At 45.0% G+C, this 25,946-nt stretch overlaps 1 protein-coding gene across 10 annotated transcripts in view; it reads left to right on the top strand.

The window, feature by feature from the left end:
* Positions 1-25,946, top strand: part of FRY (FRY microtubule binding protein) — a 367,656-nt gene that overhangs the window by 107,083 nt on the left and 234,627 nt on the right. For 3 of the 10 annotated variants that reach the window (XM_083169820.1, XM_083169826.1, XM_083169825.1), the window contains exon 1: positions 2,215-2,467. The exons of 2 other annotated variants lie outside the window; for them this stretch is intronic. In XM_083169820.1, coding sequence (XP_083025946.1) covers positions 2,275-2,467 — 193 coding nt within the window. In that variant the 5' untranslated portion in view covers positions 2,215-2,274. Of the gene's footprint in view, positions 1-2,212; positions 2,468-25,946 lie in introns of those variants that run through there. 5 more of the 10 variants (XM_083169822.1, XM_083169819.1, XM_083169821.1 and 2 more) reach the window with 4 other exon arrangements.

Raw genomic sequence — 25,946 nt, 5'->3', positions numbered from 1 at the left:
TCCCCACAGGTGATGGCAATCATATACAGTATTACCAGGGTTGTCCAGGAACAGAGCATTTTCTCCCTCATGGAGAGGATCAGGTAGGCAACCATGCGCATACTGAGTAGCTAGGGAGATATGCAAACTGTGGAGGTACAGAGGACAGCAGCAACATTTTTGATAGTCAAGCTATTGACTGCATAATCACAGGTAGCGGGTCATTCCAGCATGTTAACAAGCAGAGTCTGGACTTCTCATGCGCGTGCTCGTGGAAGGGTCCCAGTGGCATGTGAATGGATGTTTATGTAAAACAGCCAATCACAGCCAGTGCGAATGTACGTACCTTGTGAATGGTGGGCCGGCGTACCACCATTCGCAAGGCAGAATCTGGATCACTCGCAAGGATGCAAATTCGCATCCGACTGAATGAACCAGAATACCCCCCATAATAATAATTACCAAATTTTGTGTGCGTAAATAATAACTTCAGTATAACAGTAAAGCTGTGTACACACGGAGCAATATGATCGCTGGCAATGTTCATTGTCCCAGTGTCCCATTTTCATCAGCAACCAGAGATGCTAAAACTAAAAATGCGGTAGAAACCCAGTTATCAGGTTTTTACCGCATTTTGGGATCCTCTAAGCATCACCCGCCGAGTTACTATGCCTATGGGCTTCTAACATGACCCCTCGCCGCCCCGCACCGACCCACCGCCGCCCCACACCGACCCCCACCACCCGCACCGACCCCCCCCCCCCCCCCCCACCTGTGTCCGGGCAGCACAGAGCTGTGCTGCCCGGACCTGTGACCTCCTCCTCCCTGTACTATGATCCTCTTCCGGGTGCAGGGAGGAGGAGAGCCCAGCGCAGCAGCAGCGCCGGGTAAGGGAGGGAGGGGAGAGCCGCCGGGTCCCCATGGGACCCGCTGACTCTCACGTCAAAGGACAGCTCTTAACGCAAGAGCTGTCCTTTACCATAATTATCGCATATGTTAGTGCATATGCGATAATTATGAATGCGATAGCCGGCGATAGGGGGCGGTAAGGGGGCGCGGATGTTAGAGTTCCCCAATGGTGAAAATGTCACACTGCCGGGAGAAAAGGCAGGGGAAGTCGATTAGGGGGCATTAGGGGGCTGAAAAGTGATTTATCGCCGCGTCCATTAGGGGGCATTAGGGGGCTGAAAAGTGATTTATCGCCGCTGCACACTCCAATTGCTGGCAATATGGGCGCTCAGCGCCCATATTGCCAGCGATTGTTGCCCGTGTGTACGCATAATCTTTCAGCCAAATAGCAAAATAGTGAAATAAAAAATGTTTTACACATAAGAAATTTAACATCCGTTTATTCTCGTAGGTTTGAGTGTTTGTAATATAATGATGTACAGTAGCTATGCAGGCAGTTGGCTGGCTTATATTTGCAATGGGGCTGTATAATTGCAGATTGCGGGTATGGCTAGAGGTCTTGGCAGATTTGGGAAGGCAATCAGTGTCCTTTTAATTGCAATTGCAGTCAGATATATGTTGACCACTGAAGGTCGACACCTGAAATAGGTCAAAATGGCTAAGGTTGACAGGGTTAGAAGGTTGACACAAGCATTAGGTCGACAGTCAAAAGGTCGACATGCGTTTTTTTTTTTCATTTTATTTTATTTTTGTTCCTAGTGTCGACATGGGCACCACCTCCGCATGCCGCGTCTACTCGCTGTGCTCACTATGCTTCGGGCACAGTGCCTCACTGCGCTTGGCACACCGTAGTGGATGGCAGAAATGTGTCATCCCACCACACCGTAGTGGATGGCGTGTCAGCAGATGTCAGTTCAAATAAAAGTGAAAAACTCATGTCAACCTTTGACTGTCGGCATGTTGACCTTAATATGGTCGACCTAATGACCATATCCTTTGCAGTTTGTGCTGAATGAAGCCCTCAGTTCCCAAAAGTGATAAATCAGACAGGCTAATAGATCATAAGACCGAGCAGACAACATTAGACAAAACTCAGCATTTATTGGTATTTAGGGACCACATGTGGAACAACAGTATGAGTGCCTTTGAAGTCAGTGCAAATCTTCTTTCCCTGATCTAATGGGTTTCCACTCCTCCCCCTCTTACCTGGGGAGGGGAGGAGCTGGTTAGTAATCTTACACCTGCTGGAATCCACGCCTGTCTCTGCAAAACTTCCCAAACAAGTGCCTGAATAATCATGAAAGTACAGGCTGCACGCGAGAAGCATTACATTTATTTTTTTTACTTTTAGTTGCTGTCGTTTATAGAAGGGACAGCCAGTCCACCATGGCGCTGGATGACAGCAGCCTGTATGCCAGGACTAAGTTTTGGTTGAATCAGAATGACTATCAGCTGTCTAGACGCTGTAGCCTTCCTCCAGACCTGTTCTTAGGGGTTGATATTAAAGGGAAGATTCAGAAAAATGGCAAAATAATGGATCCGATAAGGCGGACTAAAAAGAGGCCTTCGATCATCCCAGGTAAGACCAGCATATTGTTAGATGCCTGGCTGCTGACTTTTTAGGTCACAGTGTTAGTATGTATCGTAGTTTGACAGAAGACATTGAGGGGCAGATGTACTAAACTTTTGTGTTGTGATATTCTGGATGCTAAGCTGTGCTTGGATTCTTTGGAACTTAAAGGTTTATATTTCTCTGGAATGGTTATTGTGTATAAAATATGTGATTGTACACATAATCTGTATATAATGATTATACTATATGTTATGCTGAGGTCTTATGCCCCATACGCACAAGACGACGGGAGCAGAGTGCTGAGCGACCTGCTTAAGCACAGGTAACTCAGCACCCAGCATTGCCCCAGCGATGTGTGCTGAGCGATCTGTCACGGCCAGTGTTCTGAGGTCAGAGAACACTGGCTATTATATAGTATACATGAGCATGCAGTATAAATCTAGTTAGGTGATATTGATGCGCCGGACCGCCCCCATCGCCGGGGGCCATACTCGCGGAGAGACCCGTGCTAAATTACTAAATGATCTAGACGGATCGCTTATAAATGGGGCTGTAACCTCCCCCATGTGTATTGGTCGATTTCACACAAGGAGATTTCTGCTTACTTTCTAAGTGATTTGGCTAAATTTCTTCTATATCGCTGGTCTAGATGATTCAAGCTTGCAGTTTATATCTAGGGTGGTTCTTCAAGGCTGCAAATTCGCAACCTTGCGGGTCCACCAAACCCCACCTGGCGAATGTCCGGCAGCCCCCCCCCCCCCTCGCAGCACGGGTTCGCCAGTACAGGCTGTGAATGGATGTTTAGCATAAACATCCATTCGTATGCTGCGGGTAACCTCCCACATCTTTTGATGGTCGCCGATCATCGAAAGATGTGGAAGTCCCTTCCATGTGCGTGCACGCTGGGACGGATATGGGCGGGCAGCTGCCGTCTCGTGAGGTCAGCTGCCAGCCCCCCCCGCACTTGCGTCACCGCCTCATTACCATGGGAACACCCATGTAACGCTGGGCGTTCTCATATGTGGGGCAGCCCAGCCCACACGCCGTGAAGGGTGCATGCACCCCGGTGAATCGAAAGTTCGCCGTGCGTGCACGCACCCTACCTCTGCAGATGCACAACATCAGATAACCCCCCTAGTCAGATTATTTAGAAAGAGACTACAAATCGCCCGTGTTTTAATAAGCGATCTACGTCCACCCTCCTGTAATACCCACCTATTCTTTAAAAAAAATTTTTGCTTAAAGCTCTGTGCACACGGGGGGAGATATATTGCTCAGTGTCTCCTTTTAATCAGTGACCAGAGATGGTCGCTGATGAAAGGGAACCTCTGCCGGGGGAGCCGCAGAGGGAATCAGCTGGTCGCAGGAGCAAGTTCAAAAGAGTGATAAACAACCCACCAATCAGCTCCTACCTGCCATGTCACAGGCTGTGTTTGAAAAATGTCAGGCAGGAGCTGATTAGTTGGTTGTTTATCACTCTCCATTTTATCACTTTTGAAGTTTGGTGCATCTGGCCCTGTGTTTAAAAATTACAGGTAGGAGTTGATTGGTTGGTGGTTTATTACTCTCCATTTTATCACTTTTCAAGGCTTAGGGCGAGATGTATTGAACTGAAAATGCGGTAAAACCCCGGTTTTACCGCATTTTCCTATGTATCAAAACCCGGCCGCACCGATACCGCATTGAAGCCTATGGGCTTCTTTTCGCCGCCTCGAAATGTAATCGGATGAAAGAATAGGAAAGTGAGAGATTTGGTAAGAAATCATTAGGTTTTTTTTTTAAAGTGGCAATCTTTTACACTGCAAAACCAGTTTGCTTTTGAAGTGTACATGATTGCAGCTTTAAAAAAACTGGAGATTTCTTACCAAATCTCTCACTTTCTTATTCTCTCATCCTATTACATTTCACCCCATGTGTGTCTGATACAGTGGCTCAGTATTTTTCTGCTGCCAAGTAATTATGTGCACGCATTGGAACATTGCTCTTCCTTAACTATATTCTGTCTTCCCTTTAGAGAGCTGTAACATTTATATCTCAAAGATAGCATATGGGGTTAAAACCCTTGGGATCCATTATCTATGATTCACGGCGTTGAAATTCTTAATTAGTGATATTTTTGTAAGTAAAGAAATAAATAAGTAAACTAAACTACTCTGATCTAGACAGAAGAAATATTATTGCAGTAAATGGTATACAATGGCTACAATGGTATACTGTATTACTAGACCAGTTTTCCCAAATCTCCGTCCCACTCACAGTCCAGGTACTATATGGCTTGAGTATGACGTCGGGCAGTTATAATCCCTCAGGTGCTTGAAAGGGAAGGTCCATACACACTGGGCGATTATACCCAGCGTGTCTGGACAGCGATGCCCGCTGTCATCGCTGGGGGGGGGAAACCGCTCAGTGCATACAAGCTGAGCAGCTTTCCACCTGCCTGGCGCGGTCAGTGGGGGGGGGGGGGAGATGGGGGACGGCGGATGGCTTTGCATAGTGCAGCGCTATGCAAAGCCGTCCACGAAGCTGCTGGTAATACCAGCAGATGAGCATCTTTCCCGGCGATGATGCGGGAGCCCATCACCGCTCATCGCCGGTCCGTACAAACTGGGTGGCTTTGTGATGAAAGCTGCTCAAACTTGGTGTTTTGATCGGCTTTCAGCTCAAAATTGCCCAGTGTGTAATGTATGGGCCTTTAGTCTAAGCAAGAAAAATACACAAAACGAGTTTTGCCCAGCACTCCAAAGGGCATTAGCAATAACATATGAACACTACATACATGGTGGGAGATAATTTAGATATCCTTGCATATATTAGCAAAGATACTGTATGTTATGTTTATAGAGCAAGAAAGAGATTTATGGCAGTCCAAGGCCCCTAAGGAAACAGACAAATATGTGGGTAGTATGTTAATAACATACAGAACAGTCACGTTCACCAAATTTTTCCTTTTTGTGTTCACTTGCCTGGAATGATCTACTATTTTGCATGTTAAAGAATTTCAAAGATTTGCAATAGTGAAAAGATATCTATAAAAACGAGAGTGTTGTGGGCTAAACATTAGTTATATAATCAGTAAACCTAGCAACTGCAGATGTTAGTAGTATTATGAAGCTACTGGTGATTCCAATTTAAGAGCACCTGTCCCCAAAGTGTGTAGAGCAGGCATTTCCAACCACGGTCCTCAAGGCACACCAACAGTGCAGGTTTTAAGCCCCGTACACACGGGGGAGATATATTGCTCAGCCATATATTGCTGAGCAATATATGGCTGAGCAATTTATTGCTCAGTTTCTCCTTTTCATCAGCGACCAGAGCGATCACTACAGGGGTAACAACGGGAGCACGCACCCGGCGAAATATATCGCCGGTGCACACTCCCATCGTGGGCAATATTTCCCGTGATATTGTACAAAATCGCCCCCGTGTGTACGCACCTTTAGTGATATCCAGGCTTCAGCACAGATGGTTTAATCAGAATCCTTCAGATACTAATTAAGTCACCTGTGCTGAAGCCTGGATATCTACAAAACCTGCACTGTTGGTGTGCCTTGAGAATACCTGGTGTAGAGGCAGACATTTTGTCTGAACGAATATTCATGAGCAGCTGATCTACATCTGATACAGCCAATCATTTCACAAGGAGCCAGTGACATCATCAAACCCAACATATTGAAAGTGTAGCAGTTATCAACATTCACAAAAATCCTGTGTATCATGCATTGATACATGTGTCTGTGGCATTGCACGGCTCAGGATTATTAATGGGATGGTGTATGGTGTTAGCAATGATATTTTAACTGAGGAGGAGGCGGCCCATGTGCATACTACGGGTTGGGCCCCTCCTCTCCATGCTTCAGTAGGCTCTGGCATTCAAGTCTACTGTGCATGTTCGGGTCTCTGGAAACATATCATCCTCCATGTTCCAGAGACTCATTTTACAACTGCGCGTACACAGTGGCCATTTTGGATGCTAATTTTGCCATGGCTGCAGTGCCCTCCATGGGTCTCAGGAGAGGTATGTAAAAAACCATGCGCTCATTCTAGAAACTCATGGATGGTAGCATACTCGAGGACATTCTGTTGCCTCTCAACACTTCCGGAGAAGGAAGAGGGGTCGAACTAAAGCTCCATTAAGATTCATCCACACCATGACAAATGGCTGAATTTATGGATCTGCTGAGAAGGGCTAAAATGTTACAAATTGCATCATTAGGCCATTACCGCTCCTCATAGCGCCGCAAACCTGCTTCCTTCACTACAATCCTGTCCACTTAACTAGGAAGCGGAGGTCTGCTTACTCCACCGGGGCTGCTGCTGTGGGCTGGCTGAAAACTGGTAGCCTCGGAGAGTAGGCCCACGTGAAACTCATACCCTGCATCTATTATGGATGTACCACCAGGGCATAAAGTGGGCATGCAGAGGTGGAACTCACTTCCACCCCGTTCCTCCTCACTTTAACTCCTGTGTACCACTGCTCCTATACTAATGTAGATTTGTAAAAAAGGCTACATCTTTCTGTTAATCTTCAGCAAGTTTAGCTGGTCACAAAAACACATTATGTAATTTGCATGTTTGCCTGTATTAATCGCTGGAAGTTGCTACATTATTTTTGCCGCCAAGAATAATATGAATATCATCCGTAAGTTCCAGAAGAATAATGCTGGCAAACTATTAGCTGCTGGCACGCTGCTACCAGAGCAATCGCATGTGAATAAAGAATCATGTAGACTTAAGGATATCATTGTTATACTTTGCACGCAAAGCTCTATAATATACTATAAAAAAAAACGCAAAGTAAAAAATAGCAGCGGGGCCCTATTGCTGTCTTTCCCGACAGGGACCTCGTCAAAATGGGCCCAACCTTAGAAGTAGTTCGGCCTGTTCTGCTGCGAACGGCCGTGGATTGTCGAGCTCCCGGCCACAGCTCGACAATCCGCGGCCCTATCTCGTGGCAATGCCCCCTTTTCGGCATACGGCAGGTGGGACATCAATGAGCCAGAAGAGAACGGGACAGGGTCAAGGCTATCGGGCCAGCCCGACAGTTGTGACCCGGATTGAATTCCCATCCCTATGGGGGATATTCAATCCCGAGTCACGACTGTCATGCTGGCCCGACAGCTGTGACCCTGTCCCGGTCTCGGAAGCCTCAATGAAGTATTGGCAGGCAGGATTCAATGTCCTGCCTGATGAATGCCGAAAAGGGGGCACGGCCGTGGATTGTCAAGCTGCAGTTCTCGGCAGAACGGGCCTGACTGCTTCTAAAGTCGGGTCCGTTCTGCCGAGATCCCTGTTCAATGCTGTTGGGAAAGACAGCATTGAATAGGGCCCCGCTGCTATTTCCCCCATCAGGAATGGCGGCAGGAGATTGAATACCCCCCCCCATAGCATTTTACGCATTTATTTATGATGTGATTGAGTGTCAGCATCTCCTGTGAGAGATGTGCAAAATATCCACTAAAAATACCAGCATCTCTCACATTTGTTATATAGATTCAAATAAAAAATGTTGTGTACGAAAAGATTATATTTCCTATATAAGGTAAACGTTACAGGTCATTATGATGTTTGCGTAGCAATTTTCACATCTATTTTGACAAATTCCCTTGGCACTCAAAGGGTTAACGTATAAACCTGTTATAATACACTATAAATACATTCTTGGTGTAGTCTGTTTTTCAACAATGTCCGTGTTTGTCACTCAATAACTGCTGGTTCCACCCTGCTCCGCACTGGTCTTTCTGTAATAAAATGATTCATGAATTCTTCCAGTAAAAATAATTTTCTGCTCTAATAAAGTAAAAAGCATTGCCAGCCAATCCCGATTCTCTCCTCCTTGTGTTTTGTTCCCTTCTCCCAACCAGGCATTTTTGTTAGTTTATAAAAAGATACAGCCTGCTAAAATAAGTAATTGTACAGCAAAGGTCTGAAGTTGTGCTTATTCTGGTGGATGTGGTCTGGGATATATTGTGCCCTATGTATTTTTAGCTTGTTCCTTTACTAACACTTTTATTCTGGTTTCTATTTGCAAGAAATTTATATTTGTCGATTACATTATCATCTGCTGGAAACAGCCTTGTTTTTATAATAAGGATGTCTATAATACCCCTTTCACACTGACAATTTTATCCCGGATTTTTGCACATAAACGCGCATCAACCCGCGATTTAGCTCAGTGTGAAAGTGTCTTGAAAGAATATCCCGGGATGAGCATTCCGGGATTTCTACCCAGGTCCTGACCTGGGTAGATTCTGGAATCGACCTGGGATGCGGTCAGTGTGAATGGTCCCGTACCCGGGATCGGGTACACGGGACTTTAAAAAAGCTGCTGATTGGAGCTTTCTTGGGCTCACAAATGCTGATTCCATCTATCAGAGCCCTGGAGTCCATTTCTAATGACATGCATATGTATTTGCAGGGATTTGCCGGGATCAGTGTGAATGGGGCTGTCCCGGGCTGATCCCAGGTCTTAGTGCAGTGTGAAAGGATACATTCCCGGGAAGCTTCCTGGAACACATTCCCGGTATGACCCGGCTGTGTGAAAGGGGTATAAGCTTTCAGAAGTATGCAGTCGCTAATCTGACATTCCAAATGTCGACCATTATGATGTTGATGACATAGACATGTAGACCTTATGAAAATATCAGTATTAGTGTTAAGGCCCATACATACTGGGTGATTTTGAGCTGAAAGCAGCTATTTTACCATCTGAGCTGCTTTCAGCTCAAAAGCAGCCAGTGTGTACAGGTCAGCAATGAGCGCTGATGCGCACTACCGCATTATCGCTGCTCATCTGCTGGTATTACCAGCAGATGAGAGACGAGGTGGACGGCTTCCCATAGCGTCTTTCTACGGAAAGCCGTCCACTCTGGAGAAAATCACTAAAATGGATAAAAATCGCTCAGTGTGTATGCACTGAGCGATTTTCCGCATCATCGCTGTCCATACATGCTGGACAAAATGGCCCAGTGAGCATGGACCTTTTAGGGTTACTTAAAGAAATAGACATTGACTATGATAACATTTCATCAGTGTACACATGCTGAACATGTTGGCATTTCACTGCTGACAATATCAGAATCATCTTTATTGGCCAGGTATACTTGCATATACTAAGAATTTTATATGGATTGCTGTGCAACAGCCAGTTTGATACAGTTAAGCAGTGACAGATATACTGTACAAACACATACAGGTATACACTAGATGTACCCTGGGGGATATAGGCGCAGGGAACACATACCCGCCGAGCTGCACAGCGCCTAGGCAGTCATCAGCGGGGGTATTCAAATGTTTATACTTGGGCATCATTTTTTTCCCACCTTTCAAATACACGCATCTGACGCCTTTTAAAGTGATAATCAGGTGTGCTATTCAAATGTTTTTCTTCTTTAGACGTCTAATCTGCTGTAGTTGTCTTAATTATCACGCCCATTTATTCCCCATTTTTTCTCTCGCGCCCATTTTATCCCCTTTTTTGAATATTACAGATTGCATATATTTTATTTGTGCACCATTTTATTCCCTATTGTGTTCCACCCTGTTTAACTCCACCCATCATGTTTAGTCCCGCCCTGATGGCCTATTTAGCTGCAGTACTGCATTTTGTGGGAGAGGACATATGGGACCGGGGGGCTATTCTCCCTTTTTTCACAACTTTGGTATGTTGTGATATTCAATTCTTTCCCGTCTTTTAAAAGTTAACCGTTTTTTTTAACGTCTTTTATTTTAGTAATTTTCTATGGGGCTTCCTATTCAAATGTTTGGTGAAAATTTTCACACTTTTTAAGTTGTTTAAACTTGGACATTTTCATGTCTTTTTATTCACCTGGGTGTCGGTTAAATTGCCAAACATCCGCATTAGATCCAGCACTAACTTACCACCATACAGTATATACCTATTTTAATCACAAAATCCTCCCCCACGCCGGTGTCCCTAAGACTGGAAATTCCTATGAATGTGCACATCCCCATAGTGGTAGCCTTCCACCAGTGTCCTAGCGGAAGCGCCCAGTAAAACCAGTGGTGTGCATTGCACCAGGCTGTTGCTGTTCTCCACCAAACTAAACATATTATGTTTAAAGAAAAAAAACATTATAAAAAACATTTAAAAAAAAAGAATAGCACACTCGACCATCACTTCCAAAGACGGCAGATGCGTGAATTTCAATACCCCCATGGAGCACTGAGGAGTAGCGGCTTGCATGAAAAGTATTGACCCTGTTGAAGAGAGGCTTACTAGGTTTTCCGGGTGTAAAGTATTTTTTTTATCTGCCTTTTCCTCATTGCTGCCCCTAATTAGATGCCCGCAGGTTTACCCTGCCTCTGCTCCTCCTTACAAGTTTGTCTCCTTTATAACAGCACCCACCCCCTGTTAAGCAGATAATTCACGCGGCCCTTGCCCGACCACACCCTGATGTGTCCTGCCCTGTGTTTCTGAAAAGCAGATGCGCGAGCAGGCAGGTGCCACATTCAGGGAGCCACCGTGGAAGACGAAGAGCGAAGGATGTGCGCTGCAGCCTGCCACCCACAGGAGAGAAGACGAGCCGCTGCACTTGCCACCACTGACCCAGCAGGGCGATCCGTCTGTTACACACACACACACACACTTGTAAAACTTGTGTGTGAAGGAGTGGTGGGAGGTTTTGCAGGTATGCGGTCGTTAGGTCAACACTATTAAGGTCACCATGCATTGGGTCAACCACTGAAGGTCAGCAGGGCTTAGGTTGACACATGGAAAGGTCGACCATGGGAAGGTCGACAGTCAAAATGTCAACATGGGTTTTTCACGTATCTTTTGAGCTGACATGTGCCGACGGGTGATATTTTATGCCCTACCATCCACTAAAGTGTGGAGGTAGAATACAATCGTGTGCTGAGTGTAGCCCGAACTCTCTCTGCACATGTTACATCTGCACCCCGGCAGTGCACATGGTTTTGTCCATTAGAGAATTTGCTTTTGCGAGTGAACCAGAATCAGGCCCATTATACAACATGGTATGCACACTGTCAGAGCACTGCAGAAAGAAACAATTGAAACAATCCTACCAAATACATCCAGGAGGACATGCGGTGTCATATTATGAAAACCTTACAGCCCACAAGGGAATAGAATTATATACAGTAAAACAGAAGCAGTCATAGCTGCCCAGACAAACCACAAAGGTTTAGAGACTATTAGGCATGTTCAACTATTTGGCTGTCTTTTTATGGCCCAACTGTTAGTCCCCAGCCACAGCTTTGCAAGCAGGGATGTGTGGTGCAGGCAACCGGTTCTCTGGCTTGTACTGAGGTCTGTGTGCGCTCGTCCTGCTGCAGACGCGGACATGACACGGTGTCAGGGGCCGGCCCACGACTGGGGTCACTTGTCACCTGCGTGCGTCTTGCCTCGAGGCTGAGCTGCAGGACCTCTAATTATATGGACGGTCTTTGTTTTAGCTGTCCGGTGAGGCGGGGGGGAGCGGAGACTGCACAGATGACTGGTAGTAGCAATGGCGGTAATGTACCAGTGCTGCTAGACTTATTAGTGTGTGGAGTCCCCCATGTTTTTCATACAGTGAGGGGATGGAGACAGAGACTACACAGCGGTCTGGTAGCAGCACTAGTGGTTTATGGTAAATGTTTATAACTTAAAGTAAAGCCTTGAAAGTTATAGTATAAATTCTTCCACTGTAATGAGTAAGTTATGCTGAAGATTGTGAAATCTAAAAGTGTTTTTAAAGGTTGTTATGGTTATATTGTTTCCTCATTTTATGCATGGGGAGACGCAGAATTCCAGCAGGGAGGTATGTGGCACCCCAACACAGCAATTAACTTTGATTTGTAAACAAACAATACAATGTGCAATTGTAAATTAACAATTTGTCAGAAGAACTTAATCTTTTAAATGGTACCTCATTTATTGATTTTGGTTAAGTATGAAGGGAGTGTCACAAAAAAAAAATCACTTTCTAGAAATAATATATATGATTAGCAGAAGCCTCTGCCACTGTGCAAACCTTATTCACAAAGGACCTAAAGTATAATAAATACATATTGGATCCTAACACAAACCTTTTAAAGATTTTTTTTTTTTTAAATCAAACCTTAAGAAAGATAAAGTACTAGCCAATCGGCTCCTAGAGGATTACAGGCTGTGTTTGAAAAATGACAGGAGCTGTTTGGTTGCTATTTTATCTCTCTCTCTCCGCTTTCTCTCCAAGGTTTGATACATCTACCGTACTTCTCAGACTGAAGGAAAATTGCATGGAGAGATGCTCACTGAAGTAGGATAGCCAGTAATAGCCTGTGTGCCAGGAACCGGGATGCCGACACAATATGTCCAGCTTGCTAGAGGCGTGTCGGCTGTAGTAGTGGGATCCTGCATTCCAGGATCAAGAGCTCTTAGCACTTAGGGAACTTGTCACAAGCAAATAAGGGCATACTTATGCATGACATAACTGTGATTCCTGGATGTCTAAGCAGTGACATATTGACAAACACACATGATCAAGGTTACCTGGGAACCGTTTTCAACAAGATATGTTCTGGCCAAAGATTAGTGAGAACATTAAGAGGTTTCTAGTCATTTGTCAAACATGTCAGATAAATGAAAAGACAAATATTTAGACGTTGGAACCAGTAATGCCACAATATATATTCCAGTCCAGACATGACGATCTGTTTACATGGCATAAGATGAGCGGCAAAAGTTGGACAAAAACTTGGAGCCGATTCCAATATCGCATCTCAATGTAACATCATGTCTTACTAGACCAGGGCTGGGCAACACCAGCCCTCCAGATGTTGATGAACTACACATCCCAGCATGCCTTGCATCAGTTTCAGCATGGCCACATAGCAAAACTAATGCAAAGCATCCTGGGATGTGTAGTTCATTAACATCTGGAGGGCCGGTGTTGCCCAGCCCTGTACTAGACGCACACCCAATTATTTTGTAGTTGAGTTATTGTCCGTCTCTGCCTGTGTGTTTGTGGCACTGTCCATGTGGCACGTTACGTATAAGTTCATTTATGTACCGCTGAATCGGGCCGTAGATGAAGGCAAACAAAAATGTTGCCACAAGAATCCCCTTACTCCATTGAATATAACCAGGGCAATGTCCAATCTGACGGCATACCACTGCTATAGATGTATCACACAAATAAGTGTGGGTGTGGTTCATTAGGTTGACACCAAAAGGTCAGTGGCAAAAGGTTGACACAGAAAAAGAGGTACTTATGAGTTATCCGGGTGCCCGATTTCTAAATCGGGTCGGATCGGGCACATCGCATCGCATCGCATGCGACCATCGGATGCGATGCGATGCGATGACCCGATTTTTCCATAGGAATCAATGTTAAAATGGACAGAGTCCATTTTAACATGGAATTCAATGGGAAAAAGGGGTCCTTTTCATACCCCTACTATCCAAGTGGGCATGGAGTTGGATATAAACCTGTGGCGAGCGTAGCGAGCCACCGAACCCGAAGCGTGGCGAGCGTACATAGAATACCGTCTCCTCGCGGGGCTCGCTTCGCTCGCCACGCTTCGGGCTCGGTGGCTCGCTACGCTCGCCACAGGTTTATATCCAACTCCATGCCCACTTGGATAGTAGGGGTATGAAGAGGACCCCTTTTTCCCATTGAATTCCATGTTAAAATGGACTCTGTCCATTTTAACATTGATTCCTATGGAAAAATCGGGTCATCGCATCCGATGGTCGCATGCGATGCGATGCGATGCGATGCGATATCGCATCGCATCGCATCTGATTGTATGCCTTAACTTAAGGCATACAATCAAAAAATCGGGCGCCCAGATAACTCATAAGTACCGAAAAAGATCCACACATGAAAAGGTTGATGTTCATTTTTGTCAATGGCGACACACAATTCGTTTACCCTGGCCTCACTTGAGCTGCAGGTCAAGTGTCTGGCCTCACCGTGGTTGCGCACGGCACAATTTACTGTTCAATATCGTAATCCAAATGGATGGTAAAGTGTGAAAAAGTAAAAAATAAATAAAAAGTTACAAATCCCCAAAACTCATATGTGTTGACCATAGACATGTTGATGGATTGCTTTCGTCGAGATGTTGACCATACTGTATGATGTTGATTTATTGACTGTCGACTTACCATCTTGATACCAGTATGTTTAATGAACATTAAAAAGCTTTGGTGCTTCTTAATGTTTATTATAAAGGTGCATATGCTACACTGGTCCTACAGCACCTTCTGCAGTCTATAAACCCCTAATTTAGTGTTCTAGTCCATTCCGTTTGGCGTATGTATAAAAGTTATGGTACTTGTGTATTATCACGGCACCCATCGCATCACATCGCATAACTTATTTAGTGGTATGCGATGTGATGCGATATTCGCGTGAAATGACCCGCAATGTACAATTAAATATCGCATGCCAGCAAAATGGCATGTGATGTGATGCAATATTTAATTATACGAGCACCCTAATGGTTGCTTACAATGTAAAATGCACCCCCATTGTCAACGCGACCCCCACTATCAACGCCAACCTGAAGCATGGCGAGCGGCGGCGGTTCGCGTCCTCTGACCTTCTTATAAACCCACTATTCACGTCGGCAAGCAGTTGATTTTAGATAGTGTGGCGAGCGCAGCGAGCCACCAAGCCTGAAGCGTGGTGAGCGCAGCGGAATACATGTGAAGTAATCCGCCTCCCCTCGCCACGCTTCGGGCTATCTAAAATCAACTCCACACCAACGTGGATAGTGAGGGTATTAAAAGGTGGGGGTATGAAAAAGGTCGGAGTACGCGTACCGCCGCCGCTCGCCACGCTTCGGGTTGGCATTGATAGTGGGGGTGGCGTTGACAATGGGGGTTGCATTTAACAAAGCAAGCACCCATCAGGGTGCTTGTACAATTAAAAATCGCATCGCATGCCACTATATTGCATGTGATGCGATGAGATGCACTGCAATCAAAATCGTGGGCGCCGTGATAATACACAAATACCAAAGTTATTTAGTGCATTGGTTCAGGCTGAAGTCCGAGTATTCTCAGAACAATACAAGCAGGCGCAGACATCTGCTTTTCAGGTCAGGTCTCCCTTCTACCCTTTTTACATTGCTAAGCCAGGTTGGAGCTGGAATAATGATCCCGTCTCCGACCCCGGTCCAGCGCTTTAACACTAAACCTGTGTGGCCCATTATACAGAGGGCGATCTAGGTTTAATCCATTTTATAACCCAGGTCGAATTGCTGGATTCTTTGACCAGGTTCTAAGCTGTAGTGCTTTCACACCGCACCTCGACCCGGTGCCTAGCCGGGGGGTGGGGGTTGTACTGCGGCCGAAGAGTACCGCAGACTCGCAGGGAGGAGGGGCCGTGGCCACTGCTAGCTGCGCTGGCCAGTTATGACCAGCAGGGGGGGGGGGGGGGGAAATCCAATGACCAGTGGGGAGGGGGGGGGGTCGGGGGATTCCTCCAGCAGCTCAGTACCACCCTCCAGTGGTCGGCGCCCTAGGCAAATGACTAAAGCTGCCTAGTGGTTGCGCCGGCCTTGGTTACACCAACATCACTATGCGATCAGAGAAGCATCAGGATGTTTTCCGGTGATTTCATTTGTGTTTGGTAACAGCGTCCAATCATAGACTTCCACATACTGTAACATAGATTGTGTGCACGCACTGTTTTTCCTCTGATCACGCGGAGGAGAGCTATGGGAAAGGAATCTGATTAGGGCAGCATTTGGCCACCTGGGAATTGGGATGCCTGTTGACTGTCACTGCAATAATCCCCTCAATAGGACACCTGGTAGCAGCAATGTACAAGCTTTTAAATGGGAGAGGCTTTACATATTTGTGAAAGGACTCTCCCTTCCCACTCTGTCTCATCTGGGAGGTTGTTGACAAAAACTCTGTGTGGTGAGTTATATGTACTCTAACCTGATGACGGAGCAATTGGAATATTTTATTTTTTAAGGTTATGACCAGGTTTTGGTATATAAACACTTGGGTGCTACCTTTTTTGATAGTTTTTATACATACCATGTTTCTGGCTTGGCAATATGCACAATCTCACAATATTCTATGGATCAGAGGTTCCTAAACACTGGGGCAGATGTATTAAGCCTTAACAAGAGATAAAGTGGAGAGTGATAAGTGGCCCCTAACTGCCATGTTACAGGCTATATTTGAGAAATTACAGTTACACACAAACTCACACATAACACCTTATATAAATATATGGATGCATATTATAGAAATTATGTTTCAAATAAGAGTGTGTGACATCTATGGTCCAGCTAGAAGGGGGAGTCAGCCACAGAAGCAATATCAATGGCTTTTAATAAACTGATTCAAACATGCAGGGGAGGGGAGGTGCCCCCTTGGGAGCAGGAGCCTGGGAGCAGATGACTCCATAGTTACCCAGTTGAGTTAGGAGCTGATTGGCTGGACCTTTATTACCCTCCACTTTATCTCTTATTAAGGCTGAATACATTTGACCCACTGTCCTCAAGGCACCATAACGGTGCAGGCTTTAAAGATATCCTATATGAACTATAGCTCATGACCCAGGGTTTACTGCAGTCTTCATATCAAATGTCTTTACAACATAAAGTTCTCTTAGACTTATATATGTGTATTAACTTTTAGATCACTCTACAAATGACCGTTTATTCTGATGATTGCTTAAAGAACAGATATCCCCAACTTCAGATTCCCATTTGTTTATTTACGTTAACACTTCAATTCCCAAACTTCCTGGTCCAGAGAAGAGTATCATGGTATTCAGTGACGTAACTATAGAGGGTGCAGGGGATGCAGCTGCTATGGGGCCCGGGGCTTAGGGGGGCCCAGAAGCAATCCCCTGCACCCTTTTTATTTTTTGCCAGTTTTTTGTTCGGGTAATGGTAGCGCGCCCCACTCCCCTCCCCCTTACCAACACCGATGACAAGATGCCAGCACATACTGTAGGAGATCTGCGTGCTGTGGACCCAGGGCAGGGGCAGATAAGATCAGCCTCTGATGAACTGGGGATGAGGGACCAGACGCTGGGGAAGTTGATGCAGAGGAGACCCCTGGCTGCTTTGAGAGCCTGGGTCGCTGCAGAAGCCGGCACTGGGTGCAGAGGAGACCAGCAGCTGGGGGATGCGGGGCTGAGGGACCAGCCGCTGCCAGAGCCAAGGCAGAGGAGGACAGCTACCGCGGGATCCGGTGCCGGTGCAGACTACAGAGACCTTGACTACGCAGGTGAGAGGGATAGGGAGGCCTGGAGATCAGCCACATACTGAGTGGGGTGGGGTGGGGACGGGACTGACAAAGTCAACCCTTTTCTAACCCATGCTCTCTGTCCCCTTTGCCTTGCTTCCCCATTTGCACTCCTCCCCACACCCCCTCTGCCCCCACAAACTTTGAAACCCCTTGACTTCTATAGTGTTACCCGCCCACATACACACACTAGTCCAACCTGGCCTTTGCCTTTCGCTCCCCTTACTGTTTCTTTTGACCCCCCCCCCCCAAGGGTCATGGTAGTGATAATGGAGGGCCCCTTTAAAATTTTTGCTATGGGGCCCATAAAGTCCTAGTTACGCTCCTGATGGTATTCTATACATCCATTATTTATGTTCCTATTAAGTTTCCTGTGTTTGGATGCAGAGACTATTGGATTAGCCAAATGGTATAATACATTTCCTGCCATGTCTATGACCACTCTTCTTAAATCCTTCGCTAAAATAAACAAACAATTAATTTCGGCGGCATATGCGGAAATGCACAATAAATGATTGCGCCATGATTATTTCTCTCCTAAATTGAGATTTATTACAGGAGCTTGCACAAACTCCAATTGCTTTAAGTGTACACACCCCAATGCTAATGTGACACATTGTATGTGGTCTCGTAGGGAAGTGCTATACAAAAAAAAAAAACAAGAACACCAGGAGGGGGAGCGAATCACTTGTTTTGGGTATCTGTTTTTCTCATCTAAATGGGCTATTGAGACACCCAAACAATTAAGGCCCTCATACATCAGAATGATACCCAAGAGTACAATCTCGAGGGGTCATACGACGGATTGTATGCACATTGTGTGCACACAATCGTAAGATGCGCGTTCCCGCGGGTCGATTGGTTGGTCCTCTAATCAAACGTGCTGCATGTCTGATCAGTCGTGATTTGGAGCAGGTTGTGAGTTCTTTTAAGCACATATGACTGGTTGTTTGAGGGCTCATATGACTGGTGTCATTCGAGTGACCATTTTCAGGCAGTTTAGGTGCATACAATCGGTCGTACAATTCAGCTATTGCATATGACCGGTTGTCTCACGATTGATTGTGAGACAACTAGTCATATGCAGCAGCTGCGATTGATTGTGAGACAACCAGTCATATGCAGCAGCTGGATTGTACGACCGATTGTTTGCGCATCGTGTTTACAAAAACACCAATTCATGAGTCTGGGACTGCAGAGGAGTTGATGGGAAATCTTGACACAATTATTACAAAAAAAAAAAAAACGCTAAGTTTGTCCAACATTCTGCTTGGGGCATCAAAACTACCATTTAAATGCCCAAAGTACTGCACATTTCTTCTCGTTCCTCATGAGACTGCAAGAAGAATTGGCAATGCCATAGGGAAACCAATTTAACCCCTTCAGTGGTGGGTTTTTTTTTTTAGGGAGTGCTCCCCACTGGGCGCTCCCTAAAAAAAACCCCATCACTATCTCCCTGGATCCAGGCAGCGCCGCTGCCTGACCCTGCACCCGGCTCCCCGTCCCTACATGCTACGACCCGGCTTGTCATAAGCCGGCGCCGCAGGCTGTAATGTAACAGCTGGGGGGGTGGGGTGAGCCGGGGGTGCGGCGGAGGGGAGGGAGCTGGTGCTAATCACTGGCAATCCTGATAATTTTCCGGGCTTGCCAGCCTGGGCATTAAGGCATAGCACGGAAATTCTTGGGGTTACCAGTGAAGGGGTTAATGGACCCCGTTGTGTGCTACGCAGCTGTAAGGTTTGATAATAAAAACAAAACTCAAACTCTTTTATATAAGCACTTATAACATAGATGTAATAAAAGCAATAACTAATATTGTTATGCCCAATTTTTTGTTTCATTTGTTTGTTTTGAACTTTTTGGTGTAAACACTGCTTTGCTTATTATCACAATGATATTGTGTGTATGTGGAAACTTGGCTGAACTTGCTAGAAATTCATATTTTTTTGGATTCTAGAAATATAATTCCAGGGTACTAAGAAAATATGACTTTGTTTCATAGTTATGTTGTGGGAATAGACAAAGGTGAAGAATTTTCTGTCTCACATTTCAAAGCGTGCTCAGTTCTTTGAAAATATGGTGTGTTATGATAATAATTTCCAGGTATTATCCGAATGTTGATAAGATGCATATAAATGAATTCACGAGTTTTACTTTAGGAATCCACATTTCGGCTAAACAGATTTTTTTGTGTGTGTGTGTTTCAACCATTATTATTTTTGGTGGGTACATTATAAATCACCGACAGCAAAGGATATTGTTAAACTTGATGGCAGTGAACTACAAAGTATCTTTTTGTATCATGCAAGAAACAAAGTAAATATTTCAGCAGCTAGACTCAGAGACACAAATCTGTTCTATGCATAGGACTGTTACGGCGCCATTAAACAACAGACATTTTATTAACCATTACTTATATAGCGCACACATATTCTGAAGCACTTTACAGAGAATATTTGAGCATTCACATCAGTCCCTGCCCCATTGAAGCTTACAATCTATAGTCCCTACCACATGTACACACACACACACACACACATTCTAGAGTTAATTTTGTTGGGAGCCAATTATTCTACCAGTATAATTTTAGATTGTGGGAGGAAACCGGGGTACTTGTTTCCTAGCACGGCCACACCGTTCAGAATCGTGGTCATCGGGGGTAAAATCGCGGGCATCGCGGGCGCTAAAAAAATCGGGTGCGATGGCCAGACGCGATGCCCGCGATTTCCCCATAGAGAACAATGTTAAATGCCTCAATTTACCCGCGATGACCACGATTTCCCATAGGAAACAATGTGAAATGGCTCAATTTAGCCAAATTATCATAGGGAACAATGGTAAATGGGCCAAAAACACCCCTGAACATTGAAATGTCCCCCCAAAAGTTATTGACGCCACCCCGCCATCAACGTGAACCCGAAGCGTGGCGAGCGCAGAGAGCCTGCGAGGGGCGGCGGTATGCGTCCTCCGACCTTTTCATGCCCTACTATCCACTAGGGCGTGGAGTGAGAATAGAATAGTGTGGCGAGCGTAGCGAGCCACCGAGCCCGAAGCGTGGCGAGCGGACGTGGATACCTTCACAGTTATACGCGTCCCCTCGCGGGCTTCCCAGGTGTCCATGGCGACGCGGACACCTGGGAAGCCCGCGAAGGGACACGTTTACCTGTGAAGGTATCCGCGTCCGCTCGCCACGCTTCGGGCTCGCTGCGCTCGCCACACTATTCTATTCTCACTCCACGCCCTAGTGGATAGTAGGGCATGAAAAGGTCGGAGGACGCGTACCGCCGCCCCTCGCGGGCTCGCTGCGCTCGCCACGCTTCGGGTTCACGTTGATGGCGGGGTGGCGTCAACTACTTTTGGGGGGACATTTCAATGTTCAGGGGTGTTTTTGGCCCATTTACTATTGTTCCTATGCTGATTTGGGTAAATTGATCCATTTAACATTGTTTCCTATGGGAAATCGTGGTCATCGCGGGTAAATTGATGCATTTAACATTGTTCCCTATGGGGAAATCGGGGGCATCGCGTCTGGACCATTTAAGCATTTTTAGGTGCACACGACGCGACCGACCCGATTTTTCACTGTTTTCAATGCATTTCAATGGAAAAATCGGGGGCATCGCGTCGGTCGCGTCGCAGGCCACTCAAATTACCCCCGATGGCCAAGATTTGTGGCCGTGCTAGGAAACAAGTACCGAAACCGGAGTACCTCTAGGAAACCCATGCAAGCACAGGGAAAATATACAAACTCAGCACAGTTAGGGCCATGGTGGGTATTGAACCCATGACCTGAGCGCTGTCAAGGAAGTAATGCTAACCATTACACCATACGTACTGCCCCATCAACATCCCTTGGAGCTCTTTGCAAACCATAGGACGGGTGCCAGATGATCTCCAGACAGTCAGGATTCAGAGGGTCAGTAGACCAACATCGTAATTCCAACTGTTAAAAGCCGGAATGACATGAGGCTAGTCTCCCTCTTGAGAGACAACAATGCCGGGGGGTGCAAGCATTGTGGCAAACTAGTTGCATGGCTATATACTGTAATACACTAAACATGTGCGGGATCTTGGCATTGTTCTGGACAGTGGATTGACGCTTAAAGATCAGATAACAGTGACTATTAAATCCGCATTCTTTCATCTGAGGAACATAGCCAGAATCAAGCATTTAATTCAACTGCCTACAGTTTTATACCCCTATTAGACCTGCAACCCATCAATTATCCAGCATTTTGAGTGCTGGGTCATTTTGCCGGGTGCATTCTGACCCCCTTTTACACTGAACATCAAATTACCGGGTTAAAAATGTCAAACCAGTAATATGCTGAATTACACAGTGTTAAAAAGTCAACCCGGGTCGCAGAGCCTGGGTTGCCGACCCTGGTAAAAAGCGCGGTCGGCAACCTGTGATTTAAGACGGGTTGACCCTTTTACACTGAACAAATTACCGGCTAGAACTGCTTCAACTGGTAATTTGATGTTCGTTTATAAGCGGTATTACATGCATTTGTATCATCACGTCTAGGTTACTGCAATGCCCACTACCTTGGTCTCCCTACATAAGAATTGCAACACTTACAGATGGTACAAAATGCAGCTGCCAGGCTATTAACCAGCTAGCCCTGCTCCAGCCACATAGCACCCATTCTCTAATACCTTCACTGGCTGCCTGTAAGGTGGTGAATCGTTTTTAAGATTGGCCTAATGACTTTCAAAGTCTTTCATGACCAGAGCCCAAAGTAGTTCAAGCAGCTTCTGATTCCTTACTGCCCCTCTCCATTACTGATGGACAATTAATTGTACCTAGAATCTGCCTGAACTCGTCTGGGGTTGAGTTTTGAACTTTGTGGCTCTTTCCTGAACAAATCGAGAGGCACCCACTTTGGATTTCTTCACAAATAGACTGAAGACTTTCCTGTTCTCTCAAACATTTCACTAATATCCACTTTTAAGCTTGTGTTTTAATAATGGATTATTCTATCATTTTACCCATATAGGGAGAGTATTCAATCTCTGCCTGTTTTTAGTGTGAATTCGACTCACCCTATTCAATCCCTCTGCTGATTTTTTGCTTGGGTGAAAAATCCAGCATCTTCAAAAACCAAGTAAATCGTCAAAACTGACGCAAATTCATGTGGTTTTGGAGAGATCGTGTCTTCTTTCGCCCATTTATGTGTCAGATTCCCCCCCAAAAAGTGATATGGCATGGGTGGAAATGTACTCAAAAACTTTCAAAACCGCCTGTGACTAATTACTGATAGGCGAATCTTTGTCATTTTTTTTTGCTTGGCGAAATATTCGCATGAGAATGAATACCCACCTTAGACTTTTATTTTAAATAGCCTACTCTATTAAAAAATTATACCGTGTGAGAGGTTGATATATGCTATATCTATTGGATTATATCTATTTATTTTTTACTCTTTAAGAATGCTTTGCACAAATACTTTTGTTTCCATTAGCCACCCCAAAATGATCAAAATTCGGGGGAAGTTTTCTTTCAGAGGGACAGATGTATTAAGCCTGGAGAAGAAATAACATGGAAATAAAGTGAAAATAAAAGATAAAGCACCAGACAATGAATAATCATGATATTTATAATAATGATATTTATATAGCACTTTTCTCCCAATAGGACTCAAAGTGCTTCACACATTGTCTTTACAGCTCGAAATACAAAACAAGCTTAACAGTAGATGTCAGTGAAATGCTTGAGTAAATAAGTATGTCTTTAGTCTATTTTTAAAGGATTCTATAGTGGGCACTTCTCGCACTGTGCGAGGAAGAGAGTTCCACAGAGTTGGAGCAGCAAAGTTGAAAGCTCGACCCCCAGATGAATTCAGGGAGATTCTGGGTACTGTTAGTAGTCCTTCTTCAGTGGATCGTAGTAATCGAGTAGGACAGTAAGGGATCAGCAGCTGTTGCAGGTACCTTGGGCCCTGGTCATGTAGGGCCTTGAAAGTGAGTAAGCCAATCTTGAAAACGATTCGCCATTTTACAGGTAGCCAGTGAAGGGCGTAGAGAATGGGAGTTATGTGGCAGGAGCGGGGCTGGTTAGTTAATAGTCTGGCAGCTGCATTTTGTACCAGCTGCAAGCGGTGCAATTCTTTTGCTGGAAGACCCAGGTAGAGACCATTGCAGTAGTCTAGTCGTGATGATATAAATGCATGTATGACTTTAGGAAGGTCTTCTGAGGGAATTAAATGCTTGATTCTGGCTATGTTTCTCAGATGAAAGAATGAGGATTTGATTGTGGCTGACACCTGATGTTTAAGTGTCAGGCCATTATCCAGGACAACACCAAGATTCCGCACATGATCAGAGTTTTTTAGAGCTGTGCCCCCCAGCTTAAGACCTGTCAGTTGGCTATGCTGCCATCTTGTCCTGTGATTTATCATCAGGACTTCTGTTTTATCTGGGTTCAGTCTCAGCCAACTGGCACTCATCCACTCCTGGAGCTCAGCTAAGCAGCCATTTAAGGTTGTTATTGTGTTATCGGTGCCTGGAGCAAAGGACAGGTACAGTTGGGTATCATCTGCATAGCAGTGGTAGACCAGGCCGTGACGTCTGATTATGTCACCAAGTGGAAGCATGTATACTGCAAAAAGCATGGGAGATAGTATAGAGCCCTGTGGGACACCACAAGACAACGGCACTGGTGGTGAAGAGTATACTCCCGATGCAACTCTCTGTGACCTGCCAGCGAGAAATGATTTGAACCAGCTAAGGACTGTGCCACCCAGGCCACAGAAATTCTTCAGGCGCTCAATTAGAATCCCATGGTCAATGGTGTCAAATGCTGCAGAGAGGTCCAGAAGGATTAGGATTGAACAGTCTCCTCTATCCCTTGCATTTAGAAGATCATTGAGCACACATACCAGAGCTGTTTCTGTGCTATGTCTTCTCCTGAATCCTGACTGGAATGGATCATAAATGTCATGGGTTAACAGGTGGGTCTCTAGTTGAGTTGCAACCACTTTCTCAATAACCTTTCCTAGAAAAGGAAGATTTGATACTGGCCTGTAGTTGGTCATGCAGTCAGGGTCTAAATTAGATTTTTTAAGAAGTGGTCTGACTATTGCTTCCTTTAGTGGTTCGGGAAAAACGCCTGTCTGCAAAGAGCATTGAACTATTTTTGCAAATGCAGGGCCGATTATTTCCATACACCATGAACTGTGTTTGAAAATGACAGTTGGGAGTTGATTGGCTGGTGCTTGATCTCCTTTCACTTTATCTCCACTTTATCTCTTCTCCAGGCTTAATACATCTGCCCCATTGTCTGAAGTGTACTTGTTAGGTTCTATGTGTCACTTCAGGATTGCCTTTAAATAGAGATGCGCAGGTCCGGATTTACCCGGACCTCAAAACAGGATCTTATTGGCTATCTGGCTGTCACGTGTTTTGGAGCCAAAACATGACTTCCCCTGCCTCTTCTAATTCTCACTGTCTCCGATAATTTCCATTACAAATGTGCCTATATTTTACATTTATTACATTTATAATGCTTGAGAATTATGAGGTGCGCGGAAGCTCAGCGGATGGGTCCCTTTGCGGATCATCATCCAGATCAGTGAGGCAATAATTCCGCAATTAAAAAAATCATGGTTTTTAAACTAAAAGGCTTTTTTTTGTAATTAAAGGTAGCAATTCTTTGTCATGTTCAGCATAAACCTTATATAAAGCATTTAAAAAAAATTCAAAGTACAAAAAAAGTTATTGTACCTAACTGAAAGAAAATTTGTGAAACCGCAGTTTTTTTATTTTTTATTTTTTTGTCCTTTTCTTTGAATTGCAAGTTCATGATTTTGCTCTATTAACTCCTGCTGTTATTCACAATCGTTTTCTTGTTGAAGGAAACTAATAAATTGTTTGCTGAACAGGAAGACAGAGAGGCAATATACAAAATTATATAATAACAGAAGCTATGTTTAGCTATAGAAATATTTTTCAAAGTACCACTTATGCAGCGCTCACATACTTTTTCTATTCAAAAACAAACAATTTCATGGACTGGAGAAAGTGTTCCGTTCACCTACACAAAGTGTAGCCTGCAATACTCAGGGCTTAACGATCCACTGATCAGAAATATGCAACCTATGTATGACTAGCCATGCCAATAAGACAGGGATGGCGAACCTTTGCTCACAGCTGTTGTTTTAACTATGCAATACATTCCATCATGCCCTGCTACAGTTTTGCTATTTGACCATTGATTGTTGCAGGGCATGCTGGGATATGTAGTTCAACAACAGATGG

Source organism: Crinia signifera, chromosome 2 (assembly GCF_055691185.1).
Source record: "Crinia signifera chromosome 2, ASM5569118v1, whole genome shotgun sequence".
In the NCBI taxonomy this organism is placed as follows: Eukaryota; Metazoa; Chordata; class Amphibia; order Anura; family Myobatrachidae; genus Crinia; species Crinia signifera.
Note: the sequence above shows the minus strand (reverse complement) of the source record. Positions and strands in the feature narration are given on the sequence as shown.